Source organism: Podarcis muralis, chromosome 13 (assembly GCF_964188315.1).
Source record: "Podarcis muralis chromosome 13, rPodMur119.hap1.1, whole genome shotgun sequence".
Taxonomy (NCBI): Eukaryota; Metazoa; Chordata; class Lepidosauria; order Squamata; family Lacertidae; genus Podarcis; species Podarcis muralis.
In genome coordinates, this window is record NC_135667.1 from 50,617,076 (window position 1) to 50,639,517 (window position 22,442).

A 22,442-nucleotide genomic window follows, 5' to 3' on the forward strand; every position below is an offset into this window, starting at 1 on the left:
GTGCCAAACCTTTCAGGGGAGCATTTTCAAGTTTTTGGCACCATTTTTGAGTGAATTGCCAAAAGTCAGATTTTTGTTGAAATTGTGACCCCGGGTCTTAGGGATTTTTTCAAAAAAATATTTTTTGCCCGTTAAGTTTTTGAGGGCTGATTTCTTGTCCTGTGATAAAAAGCCTTCTGTTTCCATCGCCAAAGCTTTCAGGGGAGCATTTGCAACCGGTTGGCACCATTTTTGAGTGAACAGCCAAAAGTCAGATTTTTGCTGAAATTGTGACCCCGGGGCTTAGGGATTTTTTCAAAAAAATATTTTCTGCCGGTTAGGTTTTTGAGGGCTGATTTCTTGTCCTGTGATAAAAAGCCTTCTGTTTCGAGTGCCAAACCTTTCAGGGGAGCATTTTCAAGCTTTTGGCACCATTTTTGAGTGAATTGCCAAAAGTCAGATTTTTGCTGAAATTGTGACCCCGGGGCTTAGGGATTTTTTCAAAAAAAAAATTGTCCGCCGGTTAAGTTGTCGAGGGCTGATTTCTTCTCCTGTGACAAAAAGCCTTCTGTTTCGACTGCCAAAGCTTTCAGGGGAGCACTTGCAAGAGTTTGGCACCATTTTTGAGTGAATTGCCAAAAGTCACATTTTTGCTGAAATTGTGACCCCGGGGCTTAGGGATTTTTTCAAAAAAATATTTTCTGCCGGTTAAGTTTTTGAGGGCTGATTTCTTGTCCTGTGATAAAAAGCCTACTGTTTCGAGTGCCAAACCTTTCAGGAGAGCATTTTCAAGCTTTTGGCACCATTTTTGAATGAATTGCCAAAAGTCAGATTTTTTCTGACATTGTGACCTCGGGGCTTAGGGATTTTTTCAAAAAAATATTTTCTGCCGGTTTAGTTTTTGAGGGCTGATTTCTTGTCCTGTGATAAAAAGCCTTCTGTTTCGAGTGCCAAACCTTTCAGGAGAGCATTTTCAAGCCTTTGGCACCATTTTTGAGTGAATTGCCAAAAGTCAGATTTTTGTTGAAATTGTGACCCCGGGGCTTAGGGATTTTTTCAAAAAAATATTTTTTGCCCGTTAAGTTTTTGAGGGCTGATTTCCTGTCCTGTGATAAAAAGCCTTCTGTTTCCATCGCCAAAGCTTTCAGGGGAGCATTTGCAACCGGTTGGGACCATTTTTGAGTGAACAGCCAAAAGTCAGATTTTTGCTGAAATTGTGACCCCGGGGCTTAGGGATTTTTTCACAAAAATATTTTCTCCCGGTTAGGTTTTTGAGGGCTGATTTATTTTCCTTTCATAAAAAGACTTCTGTTTCCATCGCCAAAGCTTTCAGGGGAGCATTTGGAAGCGGTTGGCACCATTTTTGAGTGAATTGCCAAAAGTCAGATTTTTGCTGAAATTGTGACCCCGGGGCTTAGGGATTTTTTCAAAAAAATATTTTCTGCCGGTTAGGTTTTTGAGGGCTGATTTCTTGTCGTGTGATAAAAAGCCTTCTGATTCGAGTGCCAAACCTTTCAGGGGAGCATTTTCAAGTTTTTGGCACCATTTTTGAGTGAATTGCCAAAAGTCAGATTTTTGTTGAAATTGTGACCCCGGGTCTTAGGGATTTTTTCAAAAAAATATTTTTTGCCCGTTAAGTTTTTGAGGGCTGATTTCTTGTCCTGTGATAAAAAGCCTTCTGTTTCCATCGCCAAAGCTTTCAGGGGAGCATTTGCAACCGGTTGGCACCATTTTTGAGTGAACAGCCAAAAGTCAGATTTTTGCTGAAATTGTGACCCCGGGGCTTAGGGATTTTTCCAAAACAATATTTTCTGCCGGTTAGGTTTTTGAGGGCTGATTTCTTGTCCTGTGATAAAAAGCCTTCTGTTTCGAGTGCCAAACCTTTCAGGGGAGCATTTTCAAGCTTTTGGCACCATTTTTGAGTGAATTGCCAAAAGTCAGATTTTTGCTGAAATTGTGACCCCGGGGCTTAGGGATTTTTTCAAAAAAAAAATTGTCCGCCGGTTAAGTTGTCGAGGGCTGATTTCTTCTCCTGTGACAAAAAGCCTTCTGTTTCGACTGCCAAAGCTTTCAGGGGAGCACTTGCAAGAGTTTGGCACCATTTTTGAGTGAATTGCCAAAAGTCAGATTTTTCCTGAAATTGTGACCCCGGGGCTTAGGGATTTTTTAAAAAAAAATAATTTCCCGCCGGTTAAGTTGTTGAAGGCTGCTTTCTTCTCCTGTGACAAAAAGCCTTCTGTTTCGAACTGCCAAAGCTTTCAGGGGAGCATTTGCAAGCATTTGGCTCCATTTTTGAGTGAATTGCCAAAAGTCAGATTTTTGCTGAAATTGTGACCCCGGGGCTTAGGGATTTTTTTAAAAAAAAAAAATTTCCACCCGTTAAGTTGTTGAAGGCTGCTTTCTTCTCCTGTGACAAAAAGCCTTCTGTTTCGACTGCCAAAGCTTTCAGGGGAGCATTTGCAAGCATTTGGCTCCATTTTGAGTGAATTGCCAAAAGTCAGATTTTTCCTGAAATTGTGACCCCGGGGCTTAGGGATTTTTTTTTAAAAAAAATTTCCCGCCGGTTAAGTTGTTGAAGGCTGCTTTCTTCTCCTGTGACAAAAAGCCTTCTGTTTCGAACTGCCAAAGCTTTCAGGGGAGCATTTGCAAGCATTTGGCTCCATTTTTGAGTGAATTGCCAAAAGTCAGATTTTTGCTGAAATTTTGACCCCGGGTCTTAGGGATTTTTTCAAAAAAAAAAAAAAATTCCACCGGTTAAGTTGTTGAAGGCTGCTTTCTTCTCCTGTGACAAAAAGCCTTCTGTTTCGACTTCCAAAGCTTTCAGGGGAGCATTTGCAAGCGTTTGGCACCATTTTTGAGTGAATTGCTAAAAGTCAGAGTTTTGCTGAAATTGTGACCCTGGGGCTTAGGGATTTTTTCAAAAAATTATTTTCCGCTGGTTAAGTTGTCGAGGGCTGATTTCTTCTCCTGTGACAAAAAGCCTTCTGTTTTGACTGCCAAAGCTTTCAGGGGAGCACTTGGAAGCGTTTGGCACCATTTTTGAGTGAATTGCCAAAAGTCAGATTTTTGCTGAAATTGTGACCCCGGGGCTTAGGGATTTTTTCCAAAAAAAAATTGTCCGCCGGTTAAGTTGTCGAGGGTCGATGTCTTTTCCTGTGACAAAAAGCCTTCTGTTTCGACGGCAAAAGCTTTCAGGGGAGCACTTGCAAGCGTTTGGCACCATTTTTGAGTGAATTGCCAAAAGTCAGATTTTTCCTGAAATTGTGACCCCGGGGGTTAGGGATTTTTTCAAAAAAAAATTCCGCTGTTTAAGTTGTCGAGGGCTGATTTCTTCTCCTGTGACAAAAAGCCTTCTGTTTTGACTGCCAAATTTTTCAGGGGAGCATTTGCAAGCGTTTGGCACCATTTTTGAGTGAATTGCTAAAAGTCAGATTTTTGCTGAAATTGTGACCCCGGGGCTTACGGATTTTTTCAAAAAAAAATTTTCCTCCGGTAAAGTTGTTGAAGGCTGCTTTCTTCTCCTGTGACAAAAAGCCTTCTGTTTCGACTGCCAAAGCTTTCAGGGGAGCATTTGCAAGCGTTTCGCACCATTTTTGAGTGAATTGCCAAAAGTCAGATTTTTCCTGAAATTGTGACCCCGGGGCTTAGGGATTTTTTCAAAAAAAAAAATTGTCCGCTGGTTAAGTTGTTGAGGGTTGATTTCTTCTCCTGTGACAAAAAGCCTTCTGTTTCGACTGCCAAAGCTTTCAGGGGAGCATTTGCAAGCGTTTGGCACCATTTTTGAGTGAATTGCCAAAAGTCAGATTTTTGCTGAAATTGTGACCCCGGAGCTGAAGAATTTTTTCAAAAAAAAAAATGTCCGCCGGTTAAGTTGTCGAGGGCTGATTTCTTCTCCTGTGACAAAAAGCCTTCTGTTTCGACTGCCAAAGCTTTCAGGGGAGCATTTGCAAGCGTTTGGCACAATTTTTGAGTGAATTGCCAAAAGTCAGATTTTTGCTGAAATTGTGACCCCGGGGCTTAGGGATTTTTTTTAAAAAAAAAAATTCCGCCGGTTAAGTTGTTGAAGGCTGCTTTCTTCTCCTGTGACAAAAAGCCTTCTGTTTCGACTGCCAAAGCTTTCAGGGGAGCATTTGCAAGCGTTTGGCACCATTTTTGAGTGAATTGCCAAACGTCAGATTTTTCCTGAAATTGTGAACCCGGGGCTTAGGGATTTTTTCAAAAAAAAAATTGTCCGCCGGTTAAGTTGTCGAGGGTGGATGTCTTTTCCTGTGACAAAAAGCCTTCTGTTTCGACGGCCAAATTTTTCAGGGGAGCATTTGCAAGCGTTTGGCACCATTTTTGAGGGAATTGCTAAAAGTCAGATTTTTGCTGAAATTGTGACCCCGGGGCTTAGGGATTTTTTCAAAAAAAAAATTTTCCTCCGGTTAAGTTGTTGAAGTCTGCTTTCTTCTCCTGTGACAAAAAGCCTTCTCTTTCGACTGCCTAAGCTTTCAGGGGAGCATTTGCAAGCATTTGGCTCCATTTTTGAGTGAATTGCCAAAAGTCAGATTTTTGCTGAAATTGTGACCCCGGGGCTGAAGGATTTTTTCAAAAAAAAAAAAAATTCCGCTGTTTAAGTTGTCGAGGGCTGATTTCTTCTCCTGTGACAAAAAGCCTTCTGTTTTGACTGCCAAATTTTTCAGGGGAGCATTTGCAAGCGTTTGGCACCATTTTTGAGTGAATTGCTAAAAGTCAGATTTTTGCTGAAATTGTGACCCCGGGGCTTAGGGATTTTTTCAAAAAATATTTTTGGCCGGTTAAGTTGTTGAGGGCTGATTTCTTCTCCTGTGACAAAAAGCCTTCTGTTTCGACTGCCAAATTTTTCAGGGGAGCATTTGCAAGCGTTTGGCACCATTTTTGAGTGAATTGCTAAAAGTCAGATTTTTGCTGAAATTGTGACCCCGGGGCTTACGGATTTTTTCAAAAAAAATTTTTCCTCCGGTAAAGTTGTTGAAGGCTGCTTTCTTCTCCTGTGACAAAAAGCCTTCTGTTTCGACTGCCAAAGCTTTCAGGGGAGCATTTGCAAGCGTTTCGCACCATTTTTGAGTGAATTGCCAAAAGTCAGATTTTTCCTGAAATTGTGACCCCGGGGCTTAGGGATTTTTTCAAAAAAAAAAATTGTCCGCTGGTTAAGTTGTTGAGGGTTGATTTCTTCTCCTGTGACAAAAAGCCTTCTGTTTCGACTGCCAAAGCTTTCAGGGGAGCATTTGCAAGCGTTTGGCACCATTTTTGAGTGAATTGCCAAAAGTCAGATTTTTGCTGAAATTGTGACCCCGGAGCTGAAGAATTTTTTCAAAAAAAAAAATGTCCGCCGGTTAAGTTGTCGAGGGCTGATTTCTTCTCCTGTGACAAAAAGCCTTCTGTTTCGACTGCCAAAGCTTTCAGGGGAGCATTTGCAAGCGTTTGGCACAATTTTTGAGTGAATTGCCAAAAGTCAGATTTTTGCTGAAATTGTGACCCCGGGGCTTAGGGATTTTTTTTTAAAAAAAAAATTCCGCCGGTTAAGTTGTTGAAGGCTGCTTTCTTCTCCTGTGACAAAAAGCCTTCTGTTTCGACTGCCAAAGCTTTCAGGGGAGCATTTGCAAGCGTTTGGCACCATTTTTGAGTGAATTGCCAAACGTCAGATTTTTCCTGAAATTGTGAACCCGGGGCTTAGGGATTTTTTCAAAAAAAAAAATTGTCCGCCGGTTAAGTTGTCGAGGGTGGATGTCTTTTCCTGTGACAAAAAGCCTTCTGTTTCGACGGCCAAATTTTTCAGGGGAGCATTTGCAAGCGTTTGGCACCATTTTTGAGGGAATTGCTAAAAGTCAGATTTTTGCTGAAATTGTGACCCCGGGGCTTAGGGATTTTTTCAAAAAAAAAATTTTCCTCCGGTTAAGTTGTTGAAGTCTGCTTTCTTCTCCTGTGACAAAAAGCCTTCTCTTTCGACTGCCTAAGCTTTCAGGGGAGCATTTGCAAGCATTTGGCTCCATTTTTGAGTGAATTGCCAAAAGTCAGATTTTTGCTGAAATTGTGACCCCGGGGCTGAAGGATTTTTTCAAAAAAAAAAAAAATTCCGCTGTTTAAGTTGTCGAGGGCTGATTTCTTCTCCTGTGACAAAAAGCCTTCTGTTTTGACTGCCAAATTTTTCAGGGGAGCATTTGCAAGCGTTTGGCACCATTTTTGAGTGAATTGCTAAAAGTCAGATTTTTGCTGAAATTGTGACCCCGGGGCTTAGGGATTTTTTCAAAAAATATTTTTGGCCGGTTAAGTTGTTGAGGGCTGATTTCTTCTCCTGTGACAAAAAGCCTTCTGTTTCGACTGCCAAATTTTTCAGGGGAGCATTTGCAAGCGTTTGGCACCATTTTTGAGTGAATTGCTAAAAGTCAGATTTTTGCTGAAATTGTGACCCCGGGGTTGAAGGATTTTTTCAAAAAAAAATTGTCCGCCGTTTAAGTTGTCGAGGGCTGATTTCTTCTCCTGTGACAAAAAGCCTTCTGTTTCGACTGCCAAAGCTTTCAGGGGAGCATTTGCAAGCGTTTGGCACCATTTTTGAGTGAATTGCTAAAAGTCAGATTTTTGCTGAAATTGTGACCCCCGGGGCTTAGGGATTTTTTCAAAAAATATTTTTCGCCGGTTAAGTTGTCGAGGGCTGATTTCTTCTCCTGTGACAAAAAGCCTTCTGTTTCGACTGCCAAAGCTTTCAGGGGAGCATTTGCAAGCATTTGGCACCATTTTTGAGTGAATTGCCAAAAGTCAGATTTTTGCAGAAATTGTGACCCCGGGGTTGAAGGATTTTTTCAAAAAAAAAATTGTCCGCCGTTTAAGTTGTCGAGGGCTGATTTCTTCTCCTGTGACAAAAAGCCTTCTGTTTCGACTGCCAAAGCTTTCAGGGGAGCATTTGCAAGCATTTGGCACCATTTTTGAGTGAATTGCCAAAAGTCAGATTTTTCCTGAAATTGTGACCCCAGGGCTGAGGGATTTTTCCCAAAAAAAAATTGTCCGCCGGTTAAGTTGTCGAGGGTGGATGTCTTTTCCTGTGACAAAAAGCCTTCTGTTTCGACGGCAAAAGCTTTGAGAGGAGCATTTGCAAGCCTTTGGATCCATTTTTGAGTGAATTGCTAAAAGTCAGATTTTTGCTGAAATTGTGACCCCGGGGCTTAGGGATTTTTTCAAAAAAATATTTTCCGCTGGTTAAGTTGTCGAGGGCTGATTTCTTCTCCTGTGACAAAAAGCCTTCTGTTTTGACGGCCAAAGCTTTGAGAAGAGCATTTGCAAGCGTTTGGCACCATTTTTGAGTGAATTGCTAAAAGTCAGATTTTTGCTGAAATTGTGACCCCGGGGCTTAGGGATTTTTTCAAAAAAAAAAAAAAAAAAATCCGCTGTTTAAGTTGTCGAGGGCTGATTTCTTCTCCTGTGACAAAAAGCCTTCTGTTTTGACTGCCAAATTTTTCAGGGGAGCATTTGCAAGCGTTTGGCACCATTTTTGAGTGAATTGCTAAAAGTCAGATTTTTGCTGAAATTGTGACCCCGGGGTTGAAGGATTTTTTCAAAAAAAAATTGTCCGCCGTTTAAGTTGTCGAGGGCTGATTTCTTCTCCTGTGACAAAAAGCCTTCTGTTTCGACTGCCAAAGCTTTCAGGGGAGCATTTGCAAGCGTTTGGCACCATTTTTGAGTGAATTGCTAAAAGTCAGATTTTTGCTGAAATTGTGACCCCGGGGCTTAGGGATTTTTTAAAAAAATATTTTTCGCCGGTTAAGTTGTCGAGGGCTGATTTCTTCTCCTGTGACAAAAAGCCTTCTGTTTCGACTGCCAAAGCTTTCAGGGGAGCATTTGCAAGCATTTGGCACCATTTTTGAGTGAATTGCCAAAAGTCAGATTTTTGCTGAAATTGTGACCCCGGGGTTGAAGGATTTTTTCAAAAAAAAAATTGTCCGCCGTTTAAGTTGTCGAGGGCTGATTTCTTCTCCTGTGACAAAAAGCCTTCTGTTTCGACTGCCAAAGCTTTCAGGGGAGCATTTGCAAGCGCTTGGCTCCATTTTTGAGTGAATTGCCAAAAGTCAGATTTTTGCTGAAATTGTGACCCCGGGGCTTAGGGATTTTTTCAAAAAATATTTTTCGCCGGTTAAGTTGTTGAGGGCTGATTTCTTCTCCTGTGACAAAAAGCCTTCTGTTTCGACTGCCAAATTTTTCAGGGGAGCATTTGCAAGCGTTTGGCACCATTTTTGAGTGAATTGCTAAAAGTCAGATTTTTGCTGAAATTGTGACCCCGGGGTTGAAGGATTTTTTCAAAAAAAAATTGTCCGCCGTTTAAGTTGTCGAGGGCTGATTTCTTCTCCTGTGACAAAAAGCCTTCTGTTTCGACTGCCAAAGCTTTCAGGGGAGCATTTGCAAGCGTTTGGCACCATTTTTGAGTGAATTGCTAAAAGTCAGATTTTTGCTGAAATTGTGACCCCGGGGCTTAGGGACTTTTTAAAAAAATATTTTTCGCCGGTTAAGTTGTCGAGGGCTGATTTCTTCTCCTGTGACAAAAAGCCTTCTGTTTCGACTGCCAAAGCTTTCAGGGGAGCATTTGCAAGCATTTGGCACCATTTTTGAGTGAATTGCCAAAAGTCAGATTTTTGCTGAAATTGTGACCCCGGGGTTGAAGGATTTTTTCAAAAAAAAAATTGTCCGCCGTTTAAGTTGTCGAGGGTGGATGTCTTTTCCTGTGACAAAAAGCCTTCTGTTTCGACGGCAAAAGCTTTGAGAGGAGCATTTGCAAGCCTTTGGATCCATTTTTGAGTGAATTGCTAAAAGTCAGATTTTTGCTGAAATTGTGACCCCGGGGCTTAGGGATTTTTTCAAAAAAATATTTTCCGCTGGTTAAGTTGTCGAGGGCTGATTTCTTCTCCTGTGACAAAAAGCCTTCTGTTTTGACTGCCAAACCTTTCAGGGGAGCATTTGGCTCCATTTTTGAGTGAATTGCCAAAAGTCAGAGTTTTGCTGAAACTGTGACCCCGGGGCTTAGGGATTTTTTAAAAAAATTATTTTCCGCTGGTTAAGTTGTCGAGGGCTGATTTATTCTCCTGTGACAAAAAGCCTTCTGTTTTGACTGCCAAAGCTTTCAGGGGAGCACTTGCAAGCATTTGGCACCATTTTTGAGTGAATTGCCAAAAGTCAGATTTTTGCTGAAATTGTGACCCCGGGGCTTAGGGATTTTTTCAAAAAAATATTTTCCGCTGGTTAAGTTGTCGAGGGCTGATTTCTTCTCCTGTGACAAAAAGCCTTCTGTTTCGACTGCCAAAGGTTTCAGGGGAGCACTTGCAAGCGTTTGGCACCATTTTTGAGTGAATTGCCAAAAGTCAGATTTTTCCTGAAATTGTGACCCCAGGGCTGAGGGATTTTTCCCCCAAAAAAATTGTCCGCCGGTTAAGTTGTCGAGGGTGGATGTCTTTTCCTGTGACAAAAAGCCTTCTGTTTCGACGGCAAAAGCTTTGAGAGGAGCATTTGTAAGCCTTTGGATCCATTTTTGAGTGAATTGCTAAAAGTCAGATTTTTGCTGAAATTGTGACCCCGGGGCTTAGGGATTTTTTCAAAAAAATATTTTCCGCTGGTTAAGTTGTCGAGGGCTGATTTCTTCTCCTGTGACAAAAAGCCTTCTGTTTTGACTGCCAAACCTTTCAGGGGAGCATTTGCAAGAGTTTGGCACCATTTTTGAGTGAATTGCCAAAAGTCAGATTTTTCCTGAAATTGTGACCCCGGGGCTTAGGGATTTTTTCAAAAAAAAAATTGTCCGCCGGTTAAGTTGTCGAGGGTGGATGTCTTTTCCTGTGACAAAAAGCCTTCTGTTTCGACTGCCAAAGCTTTCAGGGGAGCATTTGCAAGCATTTGGCTCCATTTTTGAGTGAATTGCCAAAAGTCAGATTTTTGCTGAAATTGTGACGCCGGGGCTTAGGGATTTTTTTAAAAAAATATTTTCCGCTGTTTAAGTTGTCGAGGGCTGTTTTCTTCTCCTGTGACAAAAAGCCTTCTGTTTTGACTGCCAAAGCTTTCAGGGGAGCACTTGCAAGCGTTTGGCACCATTTTTGAGTGAATTGCCAAAAGTCAGATTTTTGCTGAAATTGTGACCCCGGGGCTTAGGGATTTTTCCCAAAAAAAAATTGTCCGCCGGTTAAGTTGTCGAGGGTGGATGTCTTTTCCTGTGACAAAAAGCCTTCTGTTTCGACGGCAAAAGCTTTGAGAGGAGCATTTGCAAGGGTTTGGCACCATTTTTGAGTGAATTGCTAAAAGTCAGATTTTTGCTGAAATTGTGACCCCGGGGCTTAGGGATTTTTTCAAAAAAAATTTTTTCCTCCGCTTAAGTTGTTGAAGGCTGCTTTCTTCTCCTGTGACAAAAAGCCTTCTCTTTCGACTGCCAAAGCTTTCAGGGGAGCATTTGCAAGCATTTGGCTCCATTTTTGAGTGAATTGCCAAAAGTCAGATTTTTGCTGAAATTGTGACCCCGGGGCTTAGGGATTTTTTAAAAAAATATTTTTCGCCGGTTAAGTTGTCGAGGGCTGATTTCTTCTCCTGTGACAAAAAGCCTTCTGTTTCGACTGCCAAAGCTTTCAGGGGAGCATTTGGCTCCATTTTTGAGTGAATTGCCAAAAGTCAGAGTTTTGCTGAAACTGTGACCCCGGGGCTTAGGGATTTTTTCAAAAAATTATTTTCCGCTGGTTAAGTTGTCGAGGGCTGATTTCTTCTCCTGTGACAAAAAGCCTTCTGTTTTGACTGCCAAAGCTTTCAGGGGAGCACTTGCAAGCATTTGGCACCATTTTTTAGTGAATTGCCAAAAGTCAGATTTTTGCTGAAATTGTGACCCCGGGGCTTAGGGATTTTTTCAAAAAAAAAATTGTCCGCCGGTTAAGTTGTCGAGGGTGGATGTCTTTTCCTGTGACAAAAAGCCTTCTGTTTTGACTGCCAAAGCTTTGAGGGGAGCACTTGCAAGCGTTTGGCACCATTTTTGAGTGAATTGCCAAAAGTCAGATTTTTGCTGAAATTGTGACCCCGGGGCTTAGGGATTTTTTCAAAAAAAAAATTGTCCGCCGGTTAAGTTGTCAAGGGTGGATGTCTTTTCCTGTGACAAAAAGCCTTCTGTTTTGACTGCCAAATTTTTCAGGGGAGCATTTGCAAGCGTTTGGCACAATTTTTGAGTGAATTGCTAAAAGTCAGATTTTTGCTGAAATTGTGACCCCGGGGCTTAGGGATTTTTTAAAAAAATATTTTTCGCCGGTTAAGTTGTCGAGGGCTGATTTCTTCTCCTGTGACAAAAAGCCTTCTGTTTCGACTGCCAAAGCTTTCAGGGGAGCATTTGGCTCCATTTTTGAGTGAATAGCCAAAAGTCAGAGTTTTGCTGAAACTGTGACCCCGGGGCTTAGGGATTTTTTCAAAAAATTATTTTCCGCTGGTTAAGTTGTCGAGGGCTGATTTCTTCTCCTGTGACAAAAAGCCTTCTGTTTTGACTGCCAAAGCTTTCAGGGGAGCACTTGCAAGCATTTGGCACCATTTTTGAGTGAACTGCCAAAAGTCAGATTTTTGCTGAAATTGTGACCCCGGGGCTTAGGGATTTTTTCAAAAAAAAAATTGTCCGCCGGTTAAGTTGTCGAGGGTGGATGTCTTTTCCTGTGACAAAAAGCCTTCTGTTTCGACGGCCAAAGCTTTCAGAGGAGCATTTGCAAGGGTTTGGCACCATTTTTGAGTGAATTGCCAAAAGTCAGATTTTTGCTGAAATTGTGACCCCCGGGGCTTAGGGATTTTTTTCAAAAAAATCTTTTTCCTCCGTTTAAGTTGTTGAGGGCTGATTTCTTGTCCTGTGATAAAAAGCCTTCTGTTTCGCCAGCCAAAACTGTAAGGCGAGCATTTGCAAACATTTGGCTCCATTTTTGAGTAAATTGCCAGAAGTCAGATTTCTGCTGAAAGTGTGACCCAGCTTCGGGATTTTTTCAAAAACATCTTTTTCCTTCGGATAAGTTCCTGAGGGCTGATTTCTTGTCCTGTGATAAAAAGCCTTCTGTTTTGACTGCCAAACCTTTCAGTGTAGCATTTGCAAATGTTTGGCACCATTTTTGAGTGAATTGCCAAAAGTCAGATTTTTGTTGACATTGTGACCTCTGGGCTTAGGGATTTTCACAAAAAAATATTTCGCCTGTTAAGTTGGTAACAATATAGGAGAAAAACACACGGAGTGAATTTTTCACAGCCCCACAGTTGTTGTTGTCTGTATTTATTGAATTATTTCAGCATGCAAAATAGGGCACGGATGTAAGGGTTGATGGGGCCAAGTAGGCATGATGGAAGGAACAGTATTTGTTCTTTAAGTGTGTCTGCCACATTTACATGTGATGAAGCCAGAAACTAGCAAACAAGCAACAGAATAAGAAATCTACCCACTATTGTTTTCATTACTGACACACATCTAAAGCAGCAGGTAAGTTTTGGCACTTTGAAGTCACTGGTTTTTATTCACACAATGTTCCCAGTTGCGCCTCAGCTGTGTCATATCTACGGGAAACTGCCCAGAATAGACCCACATCGCATGTCATTCTGGCCTCCTTCGGGAGAAAGGGTGAAATATAAATTCAACAAATAAAATAATTATAAGTGAGTGTCCGGCTTGGGAACGTTCTTTGGAAGCCCAACATCTGACATGGCTTCCTTCTGAGAGCAGGAAGCTCCTTCAGCCAATCGGAAGCCGTCCCTTGCCCCCCCCCTTCTAGAACCCACCACTCTCAACCAACTCTCAACTGCCTCCCCCCCAACATTCAGACTCGCTTTAATAGCATAACTCTGCCCCACTACTGTGAACTGAGTTACTGAGTTACACTGCTATGGCTGACCTTCGCAAAGGTAAGAACCTGGAACCCCATAGGATTATAGAATTGTAGAGTTGGGAGGGACCCTGGGGGTCATCTAGACCAACCCCCAGCTAAAGCATCCATGGCAGATGGCCATCCCACCTCTGCTGAAGAACCTCCAAGGAAGGAGAGTCTACTGCCCACTGAGGGATTTCTTCCCACTGTCAAACAGCTCCTGCTGTCAGAAAGCTTTTCTTGAAGTTGAGTCAGAATCTCCTTATTGTAGCTTGAATCCACGGCTTCAGGTCCTAAGGGCCTCTGGAGCAGGAGAAGACAATCTTTCTCCTTCCTCCCTGTGACAGCCCTTGAGATATTGTCAGGGCTGCATGGTGTGGCTCTCATATCCATGTCCTGAGGGACAGAGAGCAAAACGCTTCTCTGTCCCCTTTCTCCACCCCATGCAGAATTCCAAGGGGTCAGTGCATCTGGCTGGTAAGAAGATGGTTGGAGTTTGGAGCCCAGCCAGGGCTGGCTGTGGGCAGGATATTTTCTGTTGTGAATTACCGTATTTTTCGCTCTATAGGACACACTTTTTCCCCTTCAAAAATGAAGGGGAAATGTGTGTGCGTCCTATGGAGCGAAGAAGCCATAGCCCCGCGACCCTCTCCCAGCTGGAAAGGTGATGCGCGACTATGGCAGCAGCCTCTCCGCTGCGCCTTTCCGCTGCTCCCTGACCTGCTCTTTGGGGCTGGTGGTGGGCTTCCCCTGCCAGCCCCAAAGAGCAGGTCGAAAGGAACCTGAAGCCTGGAGAGGGAGAGGGGTCGGTGCACACCGACCCCTCTCGCTCTCCAGGTTTCCAAGGTAAGCCGCCTGAACGGCACCTTGTTTTAGAGCGGGGAAACAAGAGGGGGAAAATTCTCCCCCTCTCTGCGCAGCGCCTCCTGCCGCTTCACTGAAGGGGCGCTGGGCAGAGAGGGGGAGAATTTTTTTTCTTGTTCTTCCCCCTCTAAAACAAGGTGCGTCCTATTGTCCGGTGCGTCCTATGGTGCGAAAAATACGGTACTGGTTGGTAACTTCCTCTGTTTTTATTTTCCTTTCTGTCTCACAGGTTCTCAGGCAGGAAGACATCAGCATAAACAAATCTCCCTGGAGATTGTGGTATGTTAATTCCTTGGGGAGCCTCTTCAGTGGGGCTGGCTGGTGGGTCTGGGCCTGGCCCCCTGGCCAGGTGGAAAGGGCCTTGCAGGGAGCAGCCTTCACCCTCCCACCTGCCCCCTAGGTCCCTCCGCTGGCTGGCCGCCCCCTGGTGTGGCTGGGGGGAGAGAAAATATGGACGGCGATCTGCCCCAGAAGAAAATCTTTGGGGAGGGCCCACGGGACCCCTGTCCCCTAGAGTGGATGCCTTTGGCAGGAGAGTAAAATGTCCTTCTTCCTTTGCAGGGCCGTGGTTTGGAAGTGCCAGTCAGGGCTCGGGCCAGGCAGCAGCCCAGCGGTGCCACGTCCAAAACCAACATCAGCAGGTATGCTGTGCCCTTCTGTGGCAGGGGTGGGGCAGTCTGAGGATGGCACGGCCGGTGTGCTGGGCTATTGCCTCATAAGAAAAGGTTTTTAATAGAGGGTGAATTGAATGGGTGGAGGGTTGGAGGAGAGGCAGAAAGAAGAGCTCATTCGACCGTGGCTAGGGGGCGCGATCTGGACGGTTCTCCAGGGGCGCAAGATCACTCAGCTACGGCTCTGCGTACAGGAGGCCCTTGACATTTGAGAGCCCAAAGTTGGCCCTTGGTTGGGCACAGTTCCAGGTTGAAACCTGTGGAGGCCCCTAGGCAGTCAAAATATCCCTGGGCTCCTTGCAAATCATATCCTGATACGTTTTTTATTTTAGCAACCAACAATAATTAATAGGCAAAACAAACAGTACTTATTCTGATCCGTTGTTGCCTGGCCCATAGGCCTACTCTGCCCATTGAATAATCTGGCTCTGGTGGAGATCAATCCCAGATTTCTCCCTTTCTCCCCCAATCATACTAACTGAGCTTGTTTCTTCCTTAGGCGAGAGGCCGGCCAGAACAAAGGGGGAAAGGCTCCCAGCTCAGGTAAGTGGAAATGCCCACTGAGTGCCCCATATTCTAGGAATGCTTCCTTCCCTTGTCCCCCACCCTCATGCCCCAGACTGGGGCTAGCATGGCAGGGAGCCAGGAGCCTGCTCATGTTTCTTTTTTCCTTTGCAGTGTGGGAGCCTTTCCCCAACACGTATTTTGTTCTGGCGAAATCCCTGGAGAGGCGTGGCGAACATCAGGTACGAGGGCAGAGGGAATGAAGGGATCCTTGTGAAACATGTTTTGGGAGTCCCACCTGTGGCTTCCATTCTCATGCGATGTCCTTCTTCCTCCACAGGGCCACGCCTCCAGGGATGAGGCTCCAGCGCCGGCTCCCGGAATGAACCAAGCAACATCCCGGCGGTTCCCGGCTGTCGTCCCTCGCGGCGCGTCCCCACTGCCCCTCCTCCGTACGGGCATGGCTCCATCCCGGCCCGGTTTGGCACAGAAGCAGCAGCCAAAGTTTCCTCCCATTAAAACAGCTTCTCAGCTGAGGGAGGAGACTTTGGCTGTTGCTTCTGTGCTAGGCCGGTCGGACGCCCGTACGGTGGAGAAGTGGGGAGCCCTTCTAAGATCAGGTAAGTGGAAATGCCCCCTTCTCAGGTCCCCCACCCTCCTGCCCCAGACTGGGGCTAGTGTGGCTGGGAGACAGGAGCCTTCTGATGTCTCTGTTTGTTTTGCAGCGAGGGATAAGTACAGCCGTGGAACCGCCGCATTCCTCCGGGAGGGACTGGAGCCCAGACGACGGCCTCTCGCCCCTGAGGTAATGGGACAGGGGGGAGGAGGGGGGCCTTAGGAAACACACAAGGAGGGCCTGCAGGATCAGGCCAAGGGGCCATCTGGTCCACCCTCCTCTTCTCCCAGGGGCCACCCAGATGCCACTGCGAAAGCAGTCAACAGGATTCGACCCCAAGAAGCAGTGCTTCAAAGATCCCTTCTTTCTTGCAGGATCTTGATCGTGCACCGCTGTGGCTGCTGCCCAAGCCTCCCCCCAAAAGACTAGGTAAGAGGAAGGGAACCTTTGCACGGGGCGAGGAGAAGGCTGGGGGCCTTCCTACAGGGGTTGCTTCACTACAGCTCCCATTGTCCTTGACGACTGTCCTTTCCCCCCTTCTTTTTTTTTTATAAAAAAACACAGGTTGAGGCGAATTCCAGAGCGTTTGGATCTCAGCTGAAGGACTGGAAATCTTTATGCAGGAGATCATTTCCAACGCCTCTGATGCACTGGACAAGATCAGCTATGAGAGTCTGACAGATCCCTCAAAGCTGGAAAGTGGCAAAGAGCTGAAGATAGATATCATTCCCAATCCCCATGATCGCACCCTCACCTTGGTGGACACCGGTATTGGCATGACAAAGGCAGACCTTATCAACATTCTGGGCACCATTGCGAAGTCTGGCACCAAATCCTTCATGGAAGCCTTGCAGGCTGGTGCAGACATCTCCATGATTGAACAGTTCGGTGTGGGCTTTTACTCTGCTTACCTTGTGGCTGAGAAGGTTGTGGTTATCACCAAGCACAACGATGATGAACAGTATGCCTGGGAGTCATCTGCAGGCAGCTGCTTCACTGTCAAAATTGACCATGGCGAACCCATTGTCCGTGGTACCAAAGTGATCTTGCACCTGAAGGAAGATCAGACTGAATACCTGGAGGAACGTTGCATCAAGGAAGTGGTGAAGAAGCACTCCCAGTTCATCGGCTACCCTATCACCCTCTATCTGGAGAAGGAGCGTGAGAAGGAAATCAGCGACGATGAGGCGGAAAAGGAAAAAGTGGAGAAGGAGGATGAAGAGGCAGCCCCCAAGGATGAGGAGAAGAAGCCCAAGATTGAAGATGTGGGCTCAGATGAAGAGGAGGAAGGTGGCAAGAGCAAGAAGAAGACCAAGAAGAACAAGGAAAAGTACATCGACCAGGAGGAACTGAACAAGACCAAGCCCATCTGGAACCGAAACCCTGATGACATCACTCAGGAGGAGTATGGCGAGTTCTACAAGAGCTTGACTAATGATTGGGAAGACCACCTGGCTGTTAAGCACTTCTCTGTGGAGGGGCAGTTGGAATTCCGGGCGCTTCTCTTCATCCCACGCCGGGCCCCATTGACCTCTTTGAGAACAAGAAGAAAAAGAACAACATCAAGCTCTATGTGAGGCGCGTCTTCATTATGGACAGCTGTGATGAACTCATCCCAGTGTACCTGAACTTCATCCGGGGTGTAGTGGACTCCGAGGATCTGCCCCTGAACATCTCCCGTGAGATGCTGCAACAAAGCAAGATTCTCAAAGTGATTCGCAAGAACATCGTCAAGAAATGCCTGGAGCTTTTTGCAGAGCTGGCGGAGGACAAAGAAAACTACAAGAAGTTCTACGAGGCCTTCTCCAAAAATCTCAAGCCGGGGATCCATGAGGACTCTACCAACAGGAAATGCCTGTCAGAACTGTTGCGGTACCACACTTCCCACTCCGGCGATGAGATGAATTCCCTCTCCGAATATGTGTCCTGTATGAAGGAAAACCAGGAAAGCATCTCTTACATCACAGGTGAGAGCAAGGAGCAGGTGGCTAACTCTGCCTTTGTGGAGCGAGTGAGGAGACGTGGTTTTGAGGTGGTGTACATGACAGAGCCCATTGATGAGTAGAGCGTCCAGCAGCAGGAGGAATTTGATGGCAAGACCTTGGTGTCCGTCACCAAAGAAGGGCTGGAGCTGCCAGAGGATGAGGACGAGAAGCAGAAGATGGAGGAGAGCAAAGCCAAGTTTGAGAACCTTTGCAAACTCATGAAGGAAATCCTGGAGAAGAAAGTTGACAAGGTGACGGTCTCAAACAGGCTGGTCTCCTGGCCCTGCTGTATTGTCACCAGCACCTATGGCTGGACCGCCAACATGGAACGTATCATGAAGGCCCAGGCCTTGCGAGACAACTCCACCACGGGCTACATGATGGCCAAGAAGCACCTGGAGATCAATCCTGACCACCCCATTGTAGAGACACTGCGTCAGAAGGCCGAGGCAGACAAGAACGACAAGGCCCTCAAGGACCTTGTGGTGCTGCTCTTGGAGACAGCACTACTTTCCTCTGGCTTCTCCTTGGAGGATCCACAGACTCACTCCAACCGTATCTCTAGGATGATCAAGCTGGGGCTCGGGATTGAGGAAGATGAGGTTGCTGCTGAAGAGCCTAGTGCCGCTGTCTCTGAAGATATTCTCCCTCTGGAAGGAGATGAGGATGCCTCACGCATGGAGGAGGTGGACTAAAGAGAGGGCGCTGACCCCTCCCCCTCTGTCTTGCCCCCATCCATTCCCTGCACCATCGCCTTGCTCAGGAAGACCGGCTCCGGCAGTGCTCTGGCATGCCTTCGTCAGCAGTCTCTCACTTCCTGTACAATTGGTAGCCAGTGTGACAAGGGGTCTCCACACCTATCTGAGCTGTCTTTCTGCTTGTTTAGAAGAAATGCTGCTTTAGGGGAAAGGGACCGGCCCACTGGTTTGTGGTTTTCCCTCCCCCCATGCGGGTTTTATCCTTTTTCTGCTGGGCCACCAAGCATCCATCCTACCATAGCTGAGGTGAACACAGTGAATGTCCTCCCCACTAACAGAGCAGTGAGTTGACTCCTTGCCTCCCTCCCTCCCTCCCTGCTGCCCTTTGTCCTCAGAGAGCAGGGACTTGTACTCTTGTTGGCTGTTTGTATTTGGTTTGGTTTTACTGGAATTAAAATAACAAAGAATGTGGTTTACCTTGATGAAAACAAGGCGCATTAAATGCTTCAATATATTACTTTCGTCCTGTGTTTACTGTCAGTACCAATGTCTTGTAATAGTCGCCTGTGGCTTCTAAAAGCAGGCCCTCCAACATTTCTCCAGTGAGAATAGGGATGTCCCATTCCATCATGATAATTTTACTATTTATACCTGTCAGGGAACTGACATCGGAGCTAGAGGCGAAGAGAAGGCTCTCAGATGATGCTGGAGAAGGGCCCAGCAGGGAGAGAGGCAACTCAGTAGAGGGGGAAGCAAATCAGCACAACACCAGAGATAAAGGGGGGCAGAGGGGGGAATCGGCGAGAGGGCTCCAGGACTCTTCACTGGACACCAGCGGGGAGAGCACAGGTCCTCTGCTACCCACGCCCTCCCTGCGCATATGACGTCCGCGCAGTGAGAGTAGGAGGAGACTGGGCGTCAAACAACTTTTATGTTGGAAGAGGTTTAAGAAACGCCCACTGATGGATTCTGCCAGCGACTGAGGCAGTCACGGAGAGAAGGGCTGTCCAGTCAGAAAGGTTTAACAAGGCAAGTTAGCCTGGAGAGGCAGCAGCTTACGCACGAGCAACCCAATACCCTACCCATCTGATTGGGTTGCCCCAGCCTCTCTGGGCAGCTTCCAACATATATAAAAACATAATAAAACATTAAACTTCCCTCTACAGGATTGTCTTCAGACAGCTCGGGGGTTGGATAACTCCATACCCTCCAACATCTCTCCAATGAAAATAGAGACATCCTAAGGAAAAGTGGGGCGTTGTGGGATCAAATCAGAAACCGAGACGGCTTCTCCAAATTAGGGATTTGCATGGAAAATAGGGACACTTGGAGGGTCTGTAAAAGCCATCAGCGTGTAGCAGCAGCCACACCCCAGGAAAGGCTTTGACCAGCCAGCTAAAGCAAGTGAGGGTAACCAATGGTTCTCAAACCCTCAGAGAGTTAATACAGAGACAGGCTCTGGTGGATTGAGCAGAGGAGACCAATTGTGGTTCCAGTGGTCTGCAGGTACTGTAGAGGGAAGTGAGGGGCAGAGGGGGCTTGTCGGCCTGGCAAGGCAGCCCATCTCAGAGACAAAAAACCCTGATTTTAAATCTCCACTGCATGCATGTATGTGTGTTGCATATACGATGGAAATCTTTAAACGGCTCCCAATATTGGTGTCACCTCAAATCTAGTTTTATTTTTTTAGGGAGACGTGTCTCAAATTAGTTCTATGCCTCCTACTGAGACGGGTGGCGCTGTGGTCTAAACCACTGGGACTCTTGGGCTTGCCGATCGGAAGGTTGGCGGTTCGAATCCCCTGCGACGGGGTGAGCTCCCATTCCTCTGTCCCAGCTCCTGCCAACCTAGCAGTTCAAAAGCACACCAGTGCAAGTAGATAAATGGGTATCACTGCGGTGGGAAGGTAAATGGCATTTCTGTGTGCTTTGGTTTCCGTCACGGTGTCCCGTTGCGCCAGAAGCGGTTTAGTCCTGCTGGCCACATGACCTGGAAAACTCTGTGGACAAACGCCGGCTCCCTTGGCCTGAAAGTGAGATGAGCACCACAACCCCATAGTTGCCTTTGACTGGACTTAACCATCCAGGGATCCTTCACCTTTTTTTCTAATGCCTCCTACGATATCAACTTCCAGTAAAGTTTTCCAGTTTTTGAGGCTCCATCAATTCTTTCCACAGTATGTTCCTCCTATCTCTCAAGAGTGAGGAAGCCCTGGTAAGATCAGGTCTATATAAGGGTGGACACACCTTTGTTCTGGTCCTCCTACGTGTGAGGAGAGCACCCTGTTGCAACAGTTCAATAAAGATCAAGCTTACTAGCTGCTTTGCTTCTCAATATTCTCTGGCTGGCCTCTGTTATTTTCTCCTACCAATAGGGAACCCACATAAGGACTCTATATGGGCTCTTGGGTACCCCATAAGGGAAAAGGGGCAGATTTTGTTTGCAACACCTGAAACTTATTGATGAACCTTTGCACTTTCACCTGTACGTGAGACAAAGCCATAGGCTTACAGCAGAGCACTCTCTGTCTCATACAGACCTTTATCAAATTATAGAGAGGGAAAAATTCAGATGGCCTTTCCTAATGTGGAAGCAATTTTGCAGCTTATTTCTTAGCTTTATGGTCACTAACTGCTCGGGAGAGAGGAGATTTTCGAGACTCCAAAGAATTAAAATGAATTAAGAGTCACGATGTCTCTCTCTCTTTTTTAAAAAAGATATTTATTAAAGGTTTAATTATTACAGAAAAAAGAAACAAAAAGTTTACATCAAAAATAAAAACAAAAACAAAAAACAATACAGCAAAACGACAAGAAAAACAAAAACATTTAAAAACACATCCAATATCTCTATATCTCTACCTTTCATTTACTTGTATCATCGACCTCCTCGCACCTCCCTTTTTTGTATTCTTGTTCAATTAACTATTTCAGCAAATCCTTTCCATCTTTCTTAATTTTTGCTCTATAATTTATCTTAACCCAATCTAACCTTAAATTTCCACTTTGACCCATTAACAATCTATTTTTACTTAATTCTTTATAACATTTCTGCTAAAGCCATATAACTTTATTCCAGCACCCTTCTAACATTCATTAATTTTACAATATTTCTGTAAATATACTTTAAATTTTTTCCAATCTTCTTCCACCGACTCTTCTCCCTGGTCTCGGATTCTGCCAGAGTCACGATGTCTCAAGAGAGGTTGTCCGCACTGAGTGAGGAAGTAATAGAGTTGTCTATAACACTCTTCTATTTTCTTCTAGTCGTGAGGGTGGGGGATTGGGAGGGGCCTCACAAGTGGAGTAGCCTAGGGCCTTTCTTCATCTAAATCTGGCCCTGAGCAGGACCCACACTAAGTTAATAAATGGAGGGAGGAGGTGGGGGAAGTAATAATATATCTATTCTTCCCCCCCATTTTTTTATTAATTTCCCAAATTTATAACAAACAAAATAATTTTTTTATAACAAATAAAAAACATTACAATATAAAGAACAAACAAACAAACAAACAAACATTTATCCTCACTGTTAAAATCCCAATTTTGTTATCATTGTTAAATGACTTCCTCAAATCTCCCTAGCTGAGTTTCCATATAGGTCATTGTAGCAGTTTTCCAACACTACTTTTAAATAAAATTAACTTAATCGATTAACATCTGTCTTTCTTTTCAAATTATCTTCTGTCCATAATGTTATACAATTTAACATGTTTAACTCCTAGGCCAATTTGGTACTTACAAGTAATTCTAGTTACATTATCTTAGACTATTTAGCTAAAGATTCCTTAAATTTCTTCCATTCTTCTTGGTACTCCTCCTCTTTCTGGTCATGGATTCTTCCAATCAGGTCAGTCAGCTCCAAAAAGTCCATCATCTTCGACTGCCATTCCTCCACTGCTGGTAATTCTTGGAAATAATATATCTATTCTTAAGCAAAGAGGATGTGCGCTGATTCTTTGGAAGCGCAGATCTCTTCTCAGTTGGAGCAAGAAGAACACAACAGACTTTTTAAATTTAGGGGTCTTTTATACCTTGTTGGTAAAGGCATGCCAATGGAGAAGGGATGGAGACCTTGAGATGAGCAGTTAGTTTTATCGTGCTTTTGAATTTATCACAGAATTTCCTTCCTGCTTCTCACCTCACCCGTCTTGCTAATTAAGTGTTTGAATGAAAGCCATCCTGGTGGCCTCTGGCTGAACTGGCTATCCTTTGTCTGCTCTCTGGCAGTTAAATTTCCTTGTGTTGGCTGATGAGGCTGATTTCAGGCTTGTATCA

At 45.0% G+C, this 22,442-nt stretch overlaps 1 protein-coding gene and 1 pseudogene across 1 annotated transcript; both read left to right on the forward strand.

Annotated features, from left to right (window-relative positions):
• Window positions 1-12,487: 12,487 nt before the first annotated feature.
• On the forward strand, window positions 12,488-16,229 carry LOC144325378 (uncharacterized). The gene is made up of 9 exons (XM_077918318.1): window positions 12,488-12,583; window positions 13,704-13,970; window positions 14,253-14,332; window positions 14,862-14,905; window positions 15,041-15,108; window positions 15,207-15,486; window positions 15,592-15,671; window positions 15,857-15,911; window positions 16,047-16,229. The coding sequence occupies exons 1-9, from the start codon at window positions 12,488-12,490 to the stop codon at window positions 16,049-16,051; spliced, it is 975 nt and encodes a 324-aa protein (XP_077774444.1). The 3' UTR covers window positions 16,052-16,229.
• Window positions 16,100-18,177, forward strand: LOC114581881 (heat shock protein HSP 90-beta pseudogene; annotated as a pseudogene).
• Window positions 18,178-22,442: the final 4,265 nt, after the last annotated feature.

Bases quoted from the DNA above. Each gene is read 5' to 3' on its own strand.
- LOC144325378 (XM_077918318.1), top strand. From the start codon at position 12,488: ATGTTCCCAGTTGCGCCTCAGCTGTGTCATATCTACGGGAAACTGCCC. The intron at 15,109-15,206 runs GTACGAGGGCAG...CTTCCTCCACAG, and splicing joins AGAGGCGTGGCGAACATCAG to GGCCACGCCTCCAGGGATGA. The intron at 15,487-15,591 runs GTAAGTGGAAAT...TTTGTTTTGCAG, and splicing joins GGGAGCCCTTCTAAGATCAG to CGAGGGATAAGTACAGCCGT.